General features: G+C 42.1%; 2 protein-coding genes across 2 annotated transcripts in view; one reads left to right on the top strand and one right to left on the bottom strand.

Moving 5' to 3' along the window:
• Positions 1-19392, top strand: part of CDC16 (cell division cycle 16) — a 441073-nt gene that overhangs the window by 324818 nt on the left and 96863 nt on the right. The window lies entirely within an intron of this gene.
• The window catches only part of RASA3 (RAS p21 protein activator 3), a 124237-nt gene that overhangs the window by 78587 nt on the left and 26258 nt on the right, over positions 1-19392 (bottom strand). The window contains exon 2 of the mRNA XM_088530517.1: positions 8976-9093. Within this exon, the coding sequence (XP_088386643.1) occupies positions 8976-9093 (118 nt within the window). The remainder of the gene's footprint in view (positions 1-8975; positions 9094-19392) is intronic.

Here is a 19392-nt window from a genome sequence, read left to right as displayed (position 1 = left end):
TCCCTCAGGATACAACAGCATAGGTATTTTCGATCACTATCTACTTTTGCTTATATTTCTGCCTAGAGCAAAAATAGGCGCCCAAAACATTCCTGTATGCCCTCAAAAGCTAGCAAATCTCACTCAGAACATATAGGCCCGGCACACTGGCTGAACAGTAAACACTGTATTCAAAGAAATGAAATAACACAGCGTGACATATTTAAGTCCAAGGATATCTCTGAAAAGCAGGAAAAGCATTTTTATATTGCTGCCCACCAGCAACGCGAAAGAAACGTATCGGGTGAACCACAAGGCCCAAGATGCAGACACACGTTAAACTTCTGCCACCAGAATGGAGTGCATTGCTTAAATCTAAATGCACCCAGCTCTGAATCAGAGCAGTGTAGCAACCAACGCGCGACTCGTTCAGCCAACGCTACTATTTCCAGGTTTTATTTGGGAGTGGGGATGCAACACTCACCGCTTCAGATACAAAATACCCGAACTCTTTGGTAGAATAAGCTTCTACCAAACCATGGGCAGCCTGGCTGCCCCAGGAGCCATGGTCTGATTACAGCCAAGCGCCTCGTCCTGTGCACATGGCTTGGTGCAAGTTTGCACGCAAGCTGGGACCCATCTGGGCTACCCTAAATCAAATCACAATCACTGTGCAAACATCTAGTGTATTCTACATGCAAGACATTTGCATCTTTTCGAAAGCTCCGATATTCTGTTCAACCACAAAACTGCGCTTTCTTCAGGAAGATGGCAGATGAATTCACTGGAATTCTACTCGGAATGAAATGACAGGGAAACATGGGAATTCTGAAAAGTAGACAGGACAGCAGGAAGGTTCCAGTCCATCAGGCAGTATCAGAAAGAAGCGTATTAATAGTAACACAGAGGAGACAGAGTGATGCAAGTGCCAGGCCCAGATGTTCCCATGACTATCAGGCCCAAGGCTTCGCAGCCCCCACTGGCTGGGGCCCTCCATGGGCTGCTGCCAGCCGAGCACGACCTTTCTTGGGCGCCTCATCTCCCCTCCGTCCCCGAGGCCACACAGCCCCTGCAGATTCACTAGCTTGTGTCGCTCAGGTGAGAGCCCAAACCTCAGCGCCTTCCTCATTCCTGCAAGCAAGCAGATTTCCAACACAAGGGCATCACCCCCCGCCACAGGACAAAGTCTTGGCTTGAAGGGAAAAACACATTAAGATTCATCCGAACGCCCTCCCCCAAATCTTGTGCAGCTCTGCAGGAACAGTATATTCTTTCTGAAAGAACCAAAAAGCAGCCCCACAAAGGCTTCGAACTTCCCCTTAAATTATGGGCTTATCCTTCCTCTATCTCCTCCGAACAGTGCTCGCTCTGTCTCCCTCCTAGACCTGAAGAGCAAGGGGTCACAGCAGTCAAACCCCATGATTTATTTCCCAAGCTAACTTATCTTGAGCAGGAGCCCTTGGGTTCCAGAATCTTTCCCTCCCCCGCAAAGAATAAATAAGTTCCTCCCTTCTTGATGACCCCCTCTATCCCAAAAGCCAAAATTGGTCCAATAGCCCCAGTGAGCACTTGTATTTTGACAGAGCAATTAATGAAAAGCAGCAGTATCTGCCTGCACAGCCCTCAGGAGTCTGACTAGATCCTCCAAAACAAATATGAATACTAGCCCAGCCGAAAATTCAGCAATCTTTCACACTCAGCTTATGAGTTCTGATTTAAGTTTCCATTGCAGAACAATCCTAAGCTCAGGAAAAGTTTCAGGCATTAAAGATGAGGAGAAATGAGGCTCCGTGTCTGTCCGCCCCGTCTCCCCCCACAGTGCTGCAGCGCAGGCCTCGCATCAATGAGGTTGCAAATGAAGGTCACACACAAGGCCAGCATTGCTGCTGCTTCCATTTCTCTACGATTTCAAGCGAGCGGTGGAACAGAACTGTTGAAAATAGGATTTTGCAAGGACAGAAAACAGTGGAGTAAGCTTCCACCGCAAAAGCGAATTAGCCTCCTTCCAAGCTGCATTTAGAAGCAGCTTCAAACTTGCCTTCAGAATACTGAACTCAGTCTGTTTTTACTAATTTCCTTACAGTTCTGCTGTGATAGCAATGGGAGGCATGGCAGGGCAGGCATCAGTCACTGCTTAGTTATGAAACAGCACTTGGATTAATAAGTTCATCTCTACTTCTGCCCTGACAGGGCTAGAGGGTACAGAGAAAGACTTGCACCCATTTTTAAAGCCTTGCTCCAAGTTCCCAGGTACACAGAAAAGGCTCTGCCCTCAGGACAACGCTTGCCCAAGGAAACCTCCACAGTCATCACGACGAGAGAGCTGCAGAGCTTTGTAAATATATAAATAAATCAATGGTCAAGTAAAAGTTTAAAGAACACAGTGCAATGGCTTGAAACTTTGGGTCTGTTCTCTGTTCTCACAAAAATTCCCTTACTTGTTCTAAATGCTCAAGTGAACAGGAACACCAGGAAAGCAAAGCAAAGTATTGCTTCATTCACATAACTATCCAACCTAATGGCACTTCCCATTTAAGACACCCATTTCTGAATCTCTTCTATGTATGCTTTGGCAATGGGTATGTTTTCAGGAGAAGAGAGGGAAGAAGAGGAGACATAAATTACTGCATAAGTCAGGTGGAATGAAAGCAAATAAGGAACAGAATACTTAAATATTGATTTTTGAGTGTGATGAATGGGAACCTCCCCCCGCAAAAAAAAGAGGTGCAAAATTTGCTTGAGTGTGTTTTACTGAACTTGAGAGGCACTTTAATTCCATAGGCTTAGATATCTACAGAAATCATCACAAATAGTAAAACTGCAAGGAAGAGTCTTCACAGAGCAAATCTCAGAATAAAAGCATTTCTCCAGTTCAGGCTATACTGCAAAACCTTGCACTTGTTTCTCAATACTTGAGGATTTGCAAAAGCAGTTCTGTTTTTATTTTGGCAGTAGAACTTCAGTGGATGAAGTGAGCGCGTTGCATGATGAATAATAATGAAACCCCTCAAACCAAAACTCTTTGTGTACAGTTTTTACCGCTTTTGTGCTTGGAAGTGAGGACTATTAACATGCCACAGACAACTCCACATCCTCTGACTGTTCTTAAAACGTTTAGAAATACTGGATACATCCTGTTGCATGAACTGAAAACCAGAGTTCACATCACAGTGCGAGCTGCAAGTAAAAATCAGACCGTATGCAAAGGTACGCTTGCTTGTTCCTACTACTATTTTTTTCTACTACTTGGCTGATAATTTTTCATGTATGCCTTGCAGTGCATGTAACGGAGGGGAAAAGGGAAGGATTATTCAAAGTAGTTCAAGCAAGCCAAATAAAACCTGAATACACTTCAGTCTCCTACTAGACACAACAGAGCTACAAGAAGAGAGGCGAGTGAGGCCCAGCAAGAGCCAAAGTTGGCAGATGCCACGCTAGCTTTCTTACACAACTCTGTACAAATACCTAGCATTATATTTGAAGCACCGATTTGGCAGAGTGCACGTGGCAGGAGGCTTATGGCACCCAAGGCAACATCTACATCCCAACCTTGCACTTATGGTCGTTGTTGGAGCAGGGGCTGCGCTCTCCCAGACGCACACCCTGCCCAGGCACAGCCTTCCTCGTGTCACTGCGTGGGGCTACCCGGGCAGGAAGGGCTGCATCACAGCCACGGCCACCTCCACCACACAGGGCAGGAGAGGAAAGAGACACATGCGTGGTCTCCGTCCCGAACTCGGAGGAGACACAGACACACGAGCTATAGTTATCGGCCTCACTTGACAGTTGCTAGTTCGGCTCAGTGAGGCTTATAAGGATTATGATAACATTAAGCAGCAGCCATTTGGCCCCTGGTCACCTCCCAAAATATTCTGTAAGACGACACACACCGACGACAGGAGAAGTCACATTACAGCTGCATTTGCCCCCCCACCCTCCCTTTCCTCCCCTCTCTCTCTCTTTTTTTTTTTTTTTTTTTTTTTTTTTAATATATAGCTCAGAGCAGTCTACAACACCAGCAATTGTTGCTCACAGAGGTGGTTTTCGGGCTGGATAAGGACTCTCATTCACAAAGCCTGCCTTGGGTCTCGAGGCTCCCTTTACTCTCCTCCTCCCATTCAGTCTCCCTTTCCCTTCCTGGCGCCCTTCCCAGCTCCTTGGCTGCCCCAGGCAGCCACACGCTCCTCGCTCTCAGAGCAGCCCAGAGCAGCCTGACGTCTTGCCCATGCCCATCTCGGCCCTTTCCTGCAAGGCTGGCGATGGCTCCGCGCTGAAGGAATGAGTTAGAGCTCCGGCAGACGCAGCCCAGCGCAAGAGACGGCAGCTGTCAGGAGCAGGCAGGACACTAAGGAGGAGTGGGAGGGAAGCTCGTGCTGCAGCATCCCCTCTGAGGCCTGGAAAGGCTGCTCTCCCAAGAAGGGGCGCTGGCCACATAAGAACATGGAAGCAGCTAACAGAGCTCACTCCAGAGCAACAGCTAGTTTTGGCCACACGCCAACTACAGGAAAAAACTATGTGCTTAAGATTGGAGAAGTGGCCTGTGTCCAAGATGTTATCAGAACATGTGAGAGAAGTTTAGCTAAGCAGCCATGAACTCCAGAGGAAAATAAAGTGTGCAAGTGTGCCTTGAATTAAAAAAAATAACACCATTTAAAGGCTGCAGTAGAATTATTCAGGGCAGGTTACAAGAGCTGCTGACCGATTTTCTTACCAGATCCAGCCCTAAAAGAGACACACAAGAACCTCCTGTTAGAGAGAACACAGCCTGGACTATGGATTTGCAGCACGGTTCGCTCTCTGCTCAGAGGTGCACTGCACACTTGCAGTCCTCCCTGCTTCCTTCACTGGAGAGCAAGGGGAAAAAAAGAGGCTGGGGGTGGGGAAAGGGCCTCTGGCTTCATTTTCTCTTTCATTCAGGCTTTGATAGTTATGTTCAGCACGTGAAGAATTCTTCAGTGAAATAGTCAAGAACTAATTAATCGTGGACTCAAGGTGCTTGGCTCACATCTCCTGAGCTCATGCTGTCAGTCGCTTGATTCTTAGTGTACGACACTTTTTGCCTTTATTCATATCCTTGAAACAAATTTAGAGACGCCACATTCCTTCCATTCTTCACCTATGATTTGAGAAGCTGCCTCGATTTCCTGTTGCAGCTGACACTGCCCTTTAAGTGAATGGAAACATTTGATGCAAAGAGCAACAGCAAAGTCAGTCTTGATGCCAACAAAACAGAGAAAGGTTTTATCCTCAGGGAAGAGCTGTAGCTAGGAGCAAGCTCTGGATAGTGGAGCCTTAAGTGTGAAGTTGCCCAGAAGGGAAGCTAAATGGTTGGTTCAACATAGGAAATGAACTGGTAAAATTCTTGTCACGCTGCATAAGTATGAAAATCCACTGCCTGCAGCTCAGAAATACAGAAAAGTTGTACACCTATGCATTTAAAAATGTATATATTCTTATATATTCCTTATGACATAGAGCACACCAACCTCTTCACGTACATCTCTGCTAGGTTATGTAGAATAGATCCAATTCTATTCAGTGCCTTTTGTATAATGCTAATATAAATATTGAACAATAATTACTACACAGAGAAGTGTATTAAATCCTGGCTCTAACTGTCCTTTCCCTTGTATCTTATGACTTTCATGTGACCTTTTTAGAATTTACCAAAAGCTCATGCCAAGGAGCTCAAGAACACAGCACTGCTTGAAGAGCTCCAGATTCTCTTCCTGGGAATCTGGAGCTCCAATTTGAACAGCCCACACATGAACCGTGCTTGACCAAAGGCCTCCAAAGAAGTCGGATGACTCTGAACTGCCCCAGCACCCACAGCACTGCGGCATCACTCTCTGGTTTCACAAAAAAAAACTGCCCAAGCTCTACCCCATGACCTGTTTAAGTCTGCCACAACTACATTGCCCTAAAAGCAGCGCTTAAAATCTTCCAGCACAAGGCCTCGATGCAGCTGCCCAATTTAACAGAAGCCAACAGAGGCTGAATGGCAGCAATGGCTGAAGTTCCTGATAGTAAATTATCAATCTTCCCTGGCTGCTCTCAGGTTAAGAGGCAAACTTGAATAAAGGGTATCAGGCTCCCAGATATTCTCTAAAGAGCCCTGGTAAAGGCACTGGTCTGGGAAGCAGGGTATGTTGGTTCAGCTCTTAAAGCTCTAAATGACCTGTGTTTGGTTGATTTAAGCCACTACTCTCAGCTGTCTTCCTCTGTCCCTGCTGCAGCCTATCAAAATATAAAATCTATTGCTGAAGATTAGGACAAAGCTCCGGGAGGTAACTTCTTATACTGGACCAGCATAAAACAAAGGAGATCACAACTTTGAGTCCAAAGGCTCGGGACTGCTTCCTTTCTCCCATTTGTGAGCTGTACTTAAATCATGCAGCAGGAAAAAGTCTGCCTGGAAAATACGCATTTCTGCAGTGCTTAAGAAAACGGGCCTGATTTTAGTTCAATGAAGCTCAACTGAGTAAAAATACAAACAAAAATATTCACTGAATTCCTGAGTACACAAGTGGAAGTGTTTCAGCATGACTTTAATTGTAAGTCTCCTTATACAGATAGCTGGAAAAGATTTCAGTCATACACTGGCCCAATTTTGCGTCCCTGCTCTTATCTGACAACATGACATAGTACCTCCTCAAAACGGGGACCCAATACGTGCCTCACTTTTGCTTGATGAGCGCCTGCACGTGAAAGCAGGTATTTCTCTGCTGCACATGGAGTACGTGGGCCTTGGGGTACATAAGCCTTGCCTGTCCAATAATTCACAGCTATTCTATGGGTTGAATACATTTACAGACAAGCATTAAAGAATGTAACAACATGACTGGCTCCTTAGCTATGGGCTCATATGGAAGGACTACAAAAACCAGTAGGCTACCACAGCAGTGTCTGAAATCATTTGCAAAATACCTCCCTCTGGAAGTCTATGGGCTTGATTTAATACATGTAAATACAAGCATATTATAAGTTGTCATTTCAGTTTTCCTTACCAAGACCAATTGCTACCGAGAGCCTGGGAAGACATACCTGAGCTTTTCTGTTCATGGATTTGATATTTTTATGCAAGAGAAACGAACATGAAGAGAAAAACATCTACACAAATAAATACAAAATTCAGTTGATACCTAGAAGTGAATATATATATTTTTAAATAGCACTTTCTACGACTAAATTTGCGAACAGAAGCTCACAGAGGAAGAAGGCAGACTACCATTGGAGAGAATCACTTCCTCTCTCAGTGAAGAGATAACCTTAGATCAAGGAAAATAGAGCTGCACAGGATTTGGAGATGTCACCTGGTCTGCCTGATGTTCTGAAGCAGGAGGAGTCTCGTTTTTGGTCAGAATTGGCTACAGCTAACCTGACAAAAGTCTTCAGCAATCAACATGCAAAGTACCAAGGCAACCTAGTCCAGCACTCCAGAATCTTTAATGGTAGAAACTTTTCTTCACAACAAACCTAACCAAACTTCCTTCCCCACTGCAATCTAAGACTGTTATTACTTGCAAAATCCATATTGGGCCTAGAGAACAATTTCCTTCCTCTTGATTTTAAGTATTTACATAGTTATGTTTCCTCTCTGCCCTCTTTTTCTAGACTAAACAAGGTTCTTTTAACGTTATCAGTGATGCTTTCCAGAGCTGTGACCATATGCTGTTGTCCTCTGAATTCACCTCAAATGCTGAAAAGAGTCCAGCTCCACAGGAAAACAGAAACCTTCTGATTTCTGCATGGCCTCTGTGTATCTCTCCAGCTTCATAATGATATCTGAAGACAGGTGAAATTTCCCCCAAAGGAAAAATTACACTTCTTGCTTAGTCCTACTACTAAAAGTTTGTTTTCTCAATAGGAAAATAATTGGATTAGTTCAAGGAAATGACGTCAACTATGACCATAAATCCTCCTTCCCCCCATGAAGCACTTTAATGATCATCTAGCAAAAAAATCTACTGTGTGATTTCTAGTTGTGAGCAATAAGGCTACAGACAGCTGACTCAGGACTAAATTCAAATGAGTTACAAAATCACTTTTAGAGAAACAAATGGCTTGTGGACATGGCATGTCAATTAAATTAAAAACCTTGGGATTTTCTTTTTCCTGTAAAGTATTAACACCATCGTTCAAAAACACCTACTCTGTTTTTTTTTCCCCACCCGATTTAAACACCTTAAGAACCAGAATTCTCCATTATGTACGCTCAGTGTACCACATCAGAATACAAGACACGGATAAAGACTTAAAATAAGTAATTAAGAAAAAAATATGAGAAAGAAGATTAAGTGATTTAAGGAAATAAATCTCACTTCAAGCTACTCAGACTCACACTAATAAGTGAGCTAAGTACGTGAGGGGGTGAAGGAGATAGAGCTACTTCCCTAAGCAAATTACTTGCAAGAAAACAAATAGCAAATTCCTAATTGTACAACTCAACTCTCACTCCCCGTCCACTTTGTATCTTAAGATAAAAGTTATAAACTTGATTTATCTTTGCCACTTGGACTTCATCTCCAAAAAAGCCTCCTTCGCCATATGTACACTTGATGCCCACTGTTCCCTTTTTATTTTTGACATTTGAGGACTTCCAGAAAACATCAGTCGTTAGGATAGTTAAACGAATACAAAATTCCAAGCAGAGAGAGATGCAAAAAATCGTGGTGCTCTAAGCTGAGAATTAGAAAGTTTAGGCAGCAGAGAAAGGAGTACTGGCTGTAAATTCTTCAGAGAACAGCTTATATGGCTTGCCTTGGTGGAGATGTTTTCTTGTAACACAGATAACTATCATGACATTGATACTTTCACCACTACAGTGATATTAAAGCAGGGGAGAGAAAATAATAATAATAATAATAATAACAACAATACTCATCCTCCCTCTTTCCTTCCCCTAGGCATCCATGGAACATGAACACTGCAGTAAAAAGACAAGTAGTCTAGAGCACTAAGTGTTAACAGAACACATGCACACATGTATTTATTACCATAATGACTTCTCCACTATTTTGGTCCTGAAAACCTCCTCCTGGTCCAGGTTTACAGTACAGTAGCAATCCCTCATCTTGTTTGGCCCCGGATATGTAGGAAGATTTTTGGCTTCACCTAATGACAAGAAAGAAAGAAAAAACAAGAGAATTACATATTAAGGAGTTATCTACGTATTAGTCAACTGTCAACTAATGTGGGGTCAGCAACACAAGCAAGGCAAAGTACTATGTATTTCTCTTCCTAAGCATTTATGCCTCTTCTGAACCTAGCAGCAGCATCCTGCTTCCAAGAAAGGAGCTCCTGACAGCAGCAAGGAATCAATGCCTTAGAGATATCCCAAGGAACCAGCTTTGCTGAGTCCACCCCAAGTCTGTCTGTCAACATTGGCGACAGTTTGTTTTTTTTTTTTTAATCTCCAATTTAATTGCATTTGCTTCATTCCAATTTTTTATTTAGAAAGTTATTTTCACCCCTTATATAAGGGACGAGGAAAATAACGCAATGTGGCAATAAAATCACCCCATACATCCCACTCACTTTATCCAAAGCCACTGTCAGAGCACAGCACATGAGGATGGATGCCCAGTTCTACTGCTCTCACAGATGCCAGGATGAAAAACAGTTGCTTCAGATACAGGGAACAACCTTACGCCACACAGTAGACTTTGAAGCACTCTGCTGGGGTGATCAGTGCTTGTGAAGCCCCTGAGGGCCTCCAGGAAAAGGCACTATGTAAGTCATATTTATTTATTTTGAAATATTCTTCTAAAATGCGACCTTTTGTGTTTGAATAATTGAGGAACTAAGGGGTAACCAAAAGACTACAAAACACAGAAATATGAAACAACAGCAAAACCACAGTTTTGTTCCCTACCTATCCATTAATAACCAAAACTGAGAACTGAACTTGCCTGGCAGAGCAACGGAAGTCAAACTCTCAGAAAGGAAACTAGGTAACGCGCCCTGTGGCTCCACTCAGGCACCTTAGCACCCCTTGGCAGGTGTCTCAAATCCAAGGATAAAACTTAACACTCTCAAAAATGACTAAATACAAATCCAAAAGCAATGTGGTCTTATTTACCTTCTTTTTTGTTCAGTACCAGGAGATAATTAGATACCCTGGGAACCAGACTATTCTCTCCTGATAAAAATACAAGGTAAAAAGGAGGACCAAAGCACAGACCACAGCTTGCTGGCTGGCAGAAGAGGGAACTCTAAATGACAGAAACAAATGCAACTTTTCATCATACCTCTGTACTAGACAAATGCCCTTCCCAGGCTCCAGCTCCCAAACAGCTATTACTTACTATTAACAGAACCATCTTATATCTTTCAAATCCATCTTCACTGCGGACGCACTTCCCCTCCAATGCCGCTTCTACAGATTCATTCAACAGTAACAACTTAATGCGATGTGTACATAAATACAGCAGAATTAGAACCAGAAAACATCAAGCCAACTATCATCCTCAGCTTTGAAAGAGGGGCACAGAGACCCACAGAACCTTGTGTCGCGCTCATCTAGTCTCTCTTCTTGCATACAGTTGATGCGCTTTCACTGACTGACTCATGCCGTGACATCGCTTGACTTTAGCCCTTCGAAATGCCGCACATCCAGCTTCCCACAAACTGTCTAGGTATGGGTGATCACATGCGCGTTTTCTAAATTTAACCACAGACCATACAAAGACCTACTGAAATGTGGACAAAACTGGTGTTTCACACCATGAGGCCTCACTTGGTCTTTTTAAGTAAGTTTGCTCACAACTCAGCTGATGCAACTTGATACCATCCTTTCCACTTGGTTCAGAGTTGTGTGGCACATTATGCTAAAAAAGCCGTCTCCGCTGTAATTCAGAGGTGCGACTGCAATGTCTATGAGCATGCCCAAGATGACTTTACAATAAGCTAAAGCTGTAAAGCATAGTTTAACTACAGTAGCTCTAGCCAAAAATACATTGAAGATTCTTGCTGGCTTGCATTAACTACATCAAAGTCTATAATGCTGTGGTAAACACTCAGCTTTCGCTCTCGTTAGCCTGAGTTCCAACAAGCTGGATATTAAACCTACTAGCCTAATTTACAGGTTAAGTTGGAACGGTTTGCCCCATTTCCCCCACTCTTAAGCATTCAAACTCCTCTCATCTAGTCTCCCTTTAAAACCACATGAGACCAGCCTCTTTCCAGACGACTGGGACAGCTCTCCGGAGGGAAGGAGGGAGGGCGAGAGCCTCCCCAGGAAGCATTACTAGAAGATAAGGAAGGCTCCTCTGGGGCTGGCACACTGTTCGCGCAGTTCTTCCGAAACACAACTGCTCAAAGCTTTTCAAGCGCAAAATTAAAGAAAGAAATTGCAACCTCCCTTTTTCCACACACTCCTGCTTTCCACTTCAACACAAACACACACAAATAAAACGATTTCCAAAGACTGCACTCTGATTTCCAAGCAGGCTTCTGATGGGGACGATACTCACTGAAGTGTTTAAAGTTACTACATCATCATGTCAGAGCACTCTAAGAACCATAATTTAAAACTCAATTCTCTTTGTTAAAAGAATTACAGAAGTAAACCCATATTAAAATCCAAAGGCAGTACAAAGGAAAGCATCATTCGGTGTCACTGCGAAGTGACAACCTACACAAACTGCAAAGCAACTTAGAGATCACCACCAGCACATGTGGAAAATGGAGCACAGAGAAGGGATAGAGAGAGAAGTCATCTGACAGTAATTTCTTTCTTCAAGCTGGAGAAAGGCCCTGAAAAAAACAGACACCAGAACAAGGAACTGATTGACCAACCACATATACTAATCATGTTACTGACTTGAGTAGGAGCTTACAAAAAATATGTTTTCTTCCCAACTCCAACAGCAACCAATGGCTGTTTAGATTCCTCTAGCACTGAGCAGTTAGGGAGGAGAAAATTGTCAAGCTTTCAAACATAGCTAAAGATGCAACTCTCTTGCCAGACATTTTATGTCAACAACCGCACTCTGTTAAGAGCTTCAGTTGCTCTTTAGATTCCTTCAAGACAAAAAAAAAAAAAAAAAAAAAAAAAAAAAAAAAACCCACACTTTCTCTCTTTGGAGCTCTTCTCCTTTGACAATGAAGCTCAACAATTCAGTCCATATTACTTGGTCCTGCTGCTACTGAAATAAGGAGGAAAAAAAAAAAAACAAACAAGCGTATCATTTCTATATTCTCAATTACCAGAGCTAATGAGATCTACTCATTTGCGCACAAATTCCACAGGTTAACGCATCTGTACAGACAAAGCACCTTCGCCAATTTTATTTTCAAGAGGAAGCTCTATTCTCACTCTTCATATTCAGGAGGTACCAGCCAGCAGGCTGGAGACTTTTGGGCATTGCACAAAAGGTCAATGCACTCACCTGTAAACCTTTCCGCTTTCCACTTCTGCTAACAGGAAACAAAATGTTTTTTAATGAGACTTTGACAATTTTAAATATATAAGCACTTCCTTTTGCAGCACAAGGCTTCCATTCAGAGCCCTGCAAGTAGAATAATCAGCTTCTGTCTGCAACAGCTTTTCTTCTATCCCTGCTATTGGACATTTCTAATGCATAAGGTCCTAATTTAACAGTGATGGATTTAATTTTGCACTATGCACTTAAATAGCAAAGCTCATTAAGTTATGGAAAAGCTTTCATTAGATATTGTTGACAGGTCCTTAAAAACAGACTATATAATCTAGATACCTCACTGACTTGCTATCTTCTCCTACTGATACAGGGCCACTGAACTTTACAAGAGGTTTTCCGTGGCAGCACAGAGCTTAACTTTAGCTGGGCCCAAGGGATGCCCTTCGCTGCAAATCTGCCAGAGAACATAGCTCAGATGCTTGGGAGCATAACTAATGAAAACAAAAAATAAGAAAGAAACTGCCCTTTCTGTAGACTTGGAGGCAAACTAAAAAATACGTATGAATGTATGTATTTCCTAACCAGTTTGCCACCTTGAATGTTTCCAGATATTTAGTATTTTTAATTCAATTTAGATACTTGGCATTGTGTTGTCTTTACTTCTGACAGATTTCCCCAGGTGCAATCCTGTGTAGATACAGGAGTGAGAGGCATTATTTCAATCCTTCAAAATGAAATTTGCTGTTATATGCTTCCAAGTATCATCAAAACACATCCATCAATCTGCGTTCATTAAGGATTTTTTTTCATTTGCCGACAATTTTATTTTGCCACTCCTAGCAGCAATAGATTTGATTTTTAGTGAAGAAAGCATGGGAGAATCATTCCCCAAACTATGTCCAAAAATGAAAAATAAAAAATGCTACCCAGCATCTCTGTTTTCCACATGTCAGTAGTTCACTTCAGGGAATCACCAAAAAGACTTAGGCAGAAAAACACAGCTGAAAAGGGCAACACACCCAAACCATCAACAGCATTAATTCAGTTGGTGTCTGCCCTATTCAGGAAACCTTCCCCAAACAAGCTCCTAGGCAGGCAGGTCAAGGATGGAACAACGCAATGACGTGTGTCAAGAATGAAAAGCTTCTCCTGTTCTCCTCCAAGCTGTTTATTGTGGTGCAGATGCTGGGATCTGCAAACCCATCTCAAGTGCACTTTTCAGGTTTTCCTTCTTCCTAGAAAGTATTATTTCTTCAGTGCACACAAATCAAAGAAAGAAAGAAATTAAAAAGTACATAGATCTGCTTCTCCATCAGAACTTAAGGATTTCCTCAAGCACTAAACCCATAGTGTGTATGTAAAACATTAAGATGCCATTAAATTGCAAATTTGAAAGAAACACTTAATGTCAGTTAACCTTACTTTGCAATACAATACCACACAATGACAATTAAAACATGCAGAAATACATGGATGAACACTAACTTTTGGGCCTATGTGTGAACTTAAACTGATTGAATACTGGTGTGTGAATGTTGAGACAGCAGTTCAGACTTCTTTTTTAAAAAATTAAAAATAGTGAAAACAAAATGTTTTAAAGAATCCCTTTTAAGACTAAATTGGATATGGTTGGAAAACTTCCATTCACATAGGCTCCTATTTTTTATTAACAAACATCCAAAACAATAACAAAAATTCACATAAAAGAAAGCTTGTATTATAAGTGTCCGAGAGCAGTATATACAATTATATTTGTATATTACTTCTATATGTAGATATTGTGCATACCTTTCAAAGGGGAAAATTCCAATTCATTTTTGCCTTTCCAAAGAGGATTAAAAAAAAAAAGAGAGAGAAGAAAATCATAAAATTTGAGGTCTCAAAAACTAGTCTATCCTGGGTGCAGATATACATTTAATAAATGATGTGAAGAATTTCAACACAGAAAGAGTGGTGAAGCACTGGCACAGGCTGCCCAAGGAAGTGGTGGAGTCCCTGTCCCTGGCAGTGTTCAAGAAACGTGTAGATGAGGCACTTAGGGACATGATTTACCAGGCATGGTGGTGATGGGTTTACAGTTAGGCTTGATGAGCTTGAAGGTCTTTTCCAACCAGAGCGCTTCTATGATTCTGTGATATTCCTGGGTTCTTTTATAATAACTTAGAACCAATATATTTTTATGGCAATATATGCAAAGCATCAAACACTTTCCTCTCCCCTCTATATATCTCTACAGCCTGAAAATAAATAAAACTATAAAATTAAAAAATATATGATCAAGCATATATAAATACGAGATTTGTCTAGAAACAGATGTGTTTAGAAATATTAGTTGTTCAACAACCTCTTTTGGCTTTAGCTTTAGACATTCATTTGTACACGCTCGCACACCAAGCTTTACCCTCATAAAGAGACAGATTGCATGAGATTTCTAAACCAGGTCAAAAATAGCCATCTGTGAAGAGATTTTGATCATCTGGAAAATGAGATTTTTAGATGACCTACTCTTAATGTAAAGCCTTGCCTGCCAGACTCTTTCCGTGCAGTACAGTGAATTGATTATTGGATTAGAGGACTCAGGAAAAGCATTATTTCCCCAGCAAAATGATGTTGAACTGGGCCACAGCAACCCCAGACCAATTTGGTACTGCTGCTGCACATAAACAACAAGGAAACAAACTGTGCTACACTCATTACAACTCTTTAGACAAGAACACTGCATGTAAATGGTCCCCTTAGAGGCAAGAAGCCCCAGCCCTTTGGCACTGAACTCAGCACAACCACAGTAATGACACCAGCCGACAGCTCATGGCTGAGCTACCTACACCTGCTCGGAGGCGGTACTTGGAGTGCAGTTCCAAAGCCTTCACAGTCTAGTGGCAGGAGCCTTGGGCACCCAGCAAACCCCCGTTGGCACGTGCTCCATCAGCACGTGCTGCACCAGGTGCAGCGCTGCAGAGCTGTGCTGCTACCCTTCCCTCTCACCATCAAAGCTTTCCCCGCAGCACGTAGGAGCCTTGCTGAGCACACTCATGTCTACTGCCCTCAACAGCCTTTTTTCACCCCACATGTGTGGGGAGCACCAATTTCCAAGCCTTTTGCAGTCCTCAAAGGTCCATAAAGCAACCAAATATCTTGCCTTTACTCTCCTGGGTATGAATAATAGAATCATAGAATTCTTAAGGTTGGAAGAGACCTTTAGAGGTCATCTAGTCCAACCCCTCCCCTGCACATGCAAGGTCATGTAGAGCACATGGCACAGGATTGTGTACGAGCAGGTTCTGAAGATCTGCGGAGAAGGAGACTGCACAACCTCTCTTGGCAACCTGTTCCAGTGCTCTGTCATCCTCACTCTCAAGAAGTTTTCCCTTAAGTTCCTGTGGAACTTTTGATGCTTCAGTTTTTGGCCATTTCCTCTTGTCCTACAGGAGTAGCTGAGTATGTTCTCACTGTGTGGAGCAATGAGAAAATTGAAGACATTTTGTGTAGAAGGCCATTTCAAAGAGCTCATTTTAAAGGGAGACAAAGCCAGAAAAGAGGTGCTCTCGGGATGTTTTCATTCAAAATCCCAGTTTTCCCGCTGCAGGTTAGGGCAAATGTTCCACCTTCCTTTGATGCAACTTCCTTGTATCACTGTAGAAAACCAGATGAATTAACCAAACTGCCTCTTTATCTGTGTTGATACTATGCTGAAGTTGCCTCACTATTTATCACTTTTCAGTCTGGCTCGGATTTTGAAAGTGGCATTTTGGATGCAAGCAAATCTCATGTGACTTCCCAGCTGCACTTGCTAGAGGCTCTTGAGTTTCTTTTCCTAGCAGTTCCAGTAGTGTGTGGGTTGACTACAGGTTGTTCCACACCTCTGAATTATGACCTTCATTTGGCTCGCACAGGGTATTTTGTTTTTATTTTTTTCCTCCCCTTTTTAATCAGCTTCCTGAATTTAGGAGAGATCTTTTCTCAGCACAGTTTAAGGCCCAGAACATCTGCTGTGGGAGGCCATGCGGGACATGAAGGCTGAAGGAGGGGCAGAGAGGCTCAGAGGAAGCAGCTTTAAACGCGCTGTTCCAGCGTGGACATGTGCTGGGCAATTTAAGCTATTTTTAGGAGAACAGTATGAGACAGGAAATACAAGCAAATGGTTTCAAGCATCCAACAAAATGTGACCAGAACCCAACATCACTTCAACTGCTCTCTCTGGGGAGTATCTGCACTCTAGTATAACTTATTTCCTCTATAGCAGGAATACATACAGGGCCCTGGTCATCATTAAAGACCAGCTGTAATGGTATCATATTTTTGTGAAATCAAATATGTTTCACTTACCTTCATTTATATTTTCTATACATAAATCTCCCAAACTATATGCCCCCTCCCCCCAAAAAATCCCCTGTTTTTAACGTAGAAATAGTATATTTGGAAAAAGAGAAAGCAATAGAAAAGGATTAATTCCCCCTCTCTTGTATGACATTTATCACAAATGTCACCAATAACAATTGGCCCTGAAAATATGCAGAAATTTGAATCACTTAATGCTTTACTTAGAGTAAAAAGGAATAATTGCTAAAAAGTTGAAATCATACCAGTAATTAAAAAAGTAACTTTTATCTAATGACTCTGTCACTCATAATTGCTCTTGCTTTACAGCTACTCATTTAGAAACGCCTTCCCTACCCAGAGTTTCACAGCATCAGATATACATGAAGTTCAATTTGGCCTTAGAGCCCCCCAGTGCTTCAAAGCCAAAGCCAACACAACTGTTTAAAAACAAGCTGACTCAGGGCACAGCAGTTCAGAGCAATTCTGAAAACCACCTAAAATTTAAGAATTACCTGAGTAAGGACTACTTTCCATCACATATCAAAATCTCTTTTAAGTATGATATGGTCTTGACATTTTATTAGCGCACACTCCTTGTACATGCCTTAATGTACAAGGAATACTTTATGTACTAAGGAACAATTTAATAGGTAACTATTTTAAGGGGTATGCCATATGCAGTTCACTGATTACATGCTTATAAATAGTTTTTTTTTAACTGAAAATATTACTTCAAGAAAATTCAGAATTTGTTAGTTCTCCTCTTAAGCAGCTAACACTGTAATGCAAAAATCCCTCCTGATTAGGACATTACATAAATCAATCACAACATTTACGTAGTTTTATTTAATGGACCTCCATTCACAGTACGCTTGCTTCTGTAAAGTGGAACACTCCACTTGTTCATTCTTAAGTTTGGTGCCCTGTGCAATATACAGCTGACTTTTATATGTTAGCTATTTTCAATTATCTCAGTGAAAGATTAATTTCACTGTTAAGCAGCCTCCACTGTGCAGATGTACACGGACAACTCCGACTGATGGCACACAACAAATTGCTATGAATGCTGTTAATTTCCTGTTGCTAGTTTTAAGTCTCATTAATCATACACACAGCAATAGCATCTCTATTCACTCCTTACTACATTTTAATATGTTTGGAATTATTTGAGCTTGGTAACTGTCGATGACTTCATCCAAATGGCTATTTCTGGGCAATTATTATTGAGCTAAACACTAATTTGGTGGAAGACTTTAGCAGGGGGACATGGAACTTCTAGAGAGGGTCTAGTGTAGAGCAACAAAGATGATGAAGGGACTGGGGCATCTAGCATATGAGGAAAGACTAAGCGAGCTGGGCCTGTTTAGCCTGAAGAAGAGAAGATTGAGAAGGAATCTAATTAATATGTATAAATACCTGAGGGGAGAAGGTAAGAAGGATGGGGCCAAACTCTTCTTGGTGGTGGCCAGTGACAGAACAAGGGGTAATGGGTATAAGGAAGTTCCACTTCCATGTGAGGAAGAACTTCTATACTGTGAGGGTGACAGAGCCCTGGAACAGGCTGCCCAGAGAGGTTGTGGAGTCTCCTTCTCTGGAGATCTTCAAACCCGCCTGGATGCCACCCTGTGCCACGTGCTCTGGGTGTCCCTGCTGGAGCAGGGGGGTTGGACTAGATGACCTCCAGAGGTCCCATTCTGGGATTCTCCGAGATTCTGTGGTAACGGAGTGATTGCTTGCCAGCTTGCAATACTGTGTAATTAAACACTACAACCGCAAATTCGCAAGGAAGCACCGCAACCGATCTACAGGCCTACTGATTCCTCTGAAGAGAAAGACGACCAAAAAACCTCTAGAGTCAGAAGCTCAGGCTGCCTTAACTCCTGCTACCACACTGTTTGCCACCTGAATTTATAAAAGCGGCCCATTACAGAACATGCACACACTGACAAAATCAGACTGTCGCCAACCGAGAACATAAACAGTCAATTTGCCATGTCAGCAGACTCAGCAGAGATTTTATACTTTATATGTGTATCTAAATCTATAGATGGATAGGTAGATTTTAGAAATATACATACAAACCAGCACAGACTTTGGACTTACTGCTGGAATGACATTTTCAATTAGAAAATAAAAACATAGGTGGAGAGAGACAAAATCCTATGCATAAGAAGAGAGGGACAATATCAGTTACCACTCTCTTGTGCAGTTGCTCTTTGTGGACCTCCCCAAAAGCTCTGCCATGCAGCACAGGGCACCAACACAGCACATGTCCACCAACACAGGGCCGGTAGGTTTAGTGGGACTCAGCAGAATGACGGAAAAGAAAGTCCTCCTGCCAGAACTGCATGAAGATAAAGTATACTGACTAGGACTGGCATCACTTTAGCTAATAACTTACCTCCAAAGTGCAAGCATTTATCTGCAGTTCTATCTGCTCTTTGTTTTTAAACTTTGTCTTCTCTTCATAGGATATATGGGGTTTTGCAGCTCAAGTAGTAAGTGTATATAATGAAAAATTGATATATTATGGTATGACTTTAGTGAAGTAGATCTCTTCTTCAAAAATGGACTGAGCTAAAATTTCTCTCACAAAGCACCCATCCATTGTAAGAGGAATATATATAGCATTTAGCTAAATCCTTAGTATTTTGAGATTACAGTTTGTCATAGAAAAGGATGCTCCATAACATTACCTGTATTTAATCTC

Source organism: Tinamus guttatus, unplaced genomic scaffold, assembly GCF_059628265.1.
Source record: "Tinamus guttatus ecotype Peru unplaced genomic scaffold, ASM5962826v1 Tinamus_guttatus_pri_ptg000030l, whole genome shotgun sequence".
NCBI lineage: Eukaryota > Metazoa > Chordata > Aves > Tinamiformes > Tinamidae > Tinamus > Tinamus guttatus.
The sequence above is the reverse complement of the archived record's forward strand: the minus strand, read 5'-3'. Positions and strand labels throughout refer to the sequence as shown.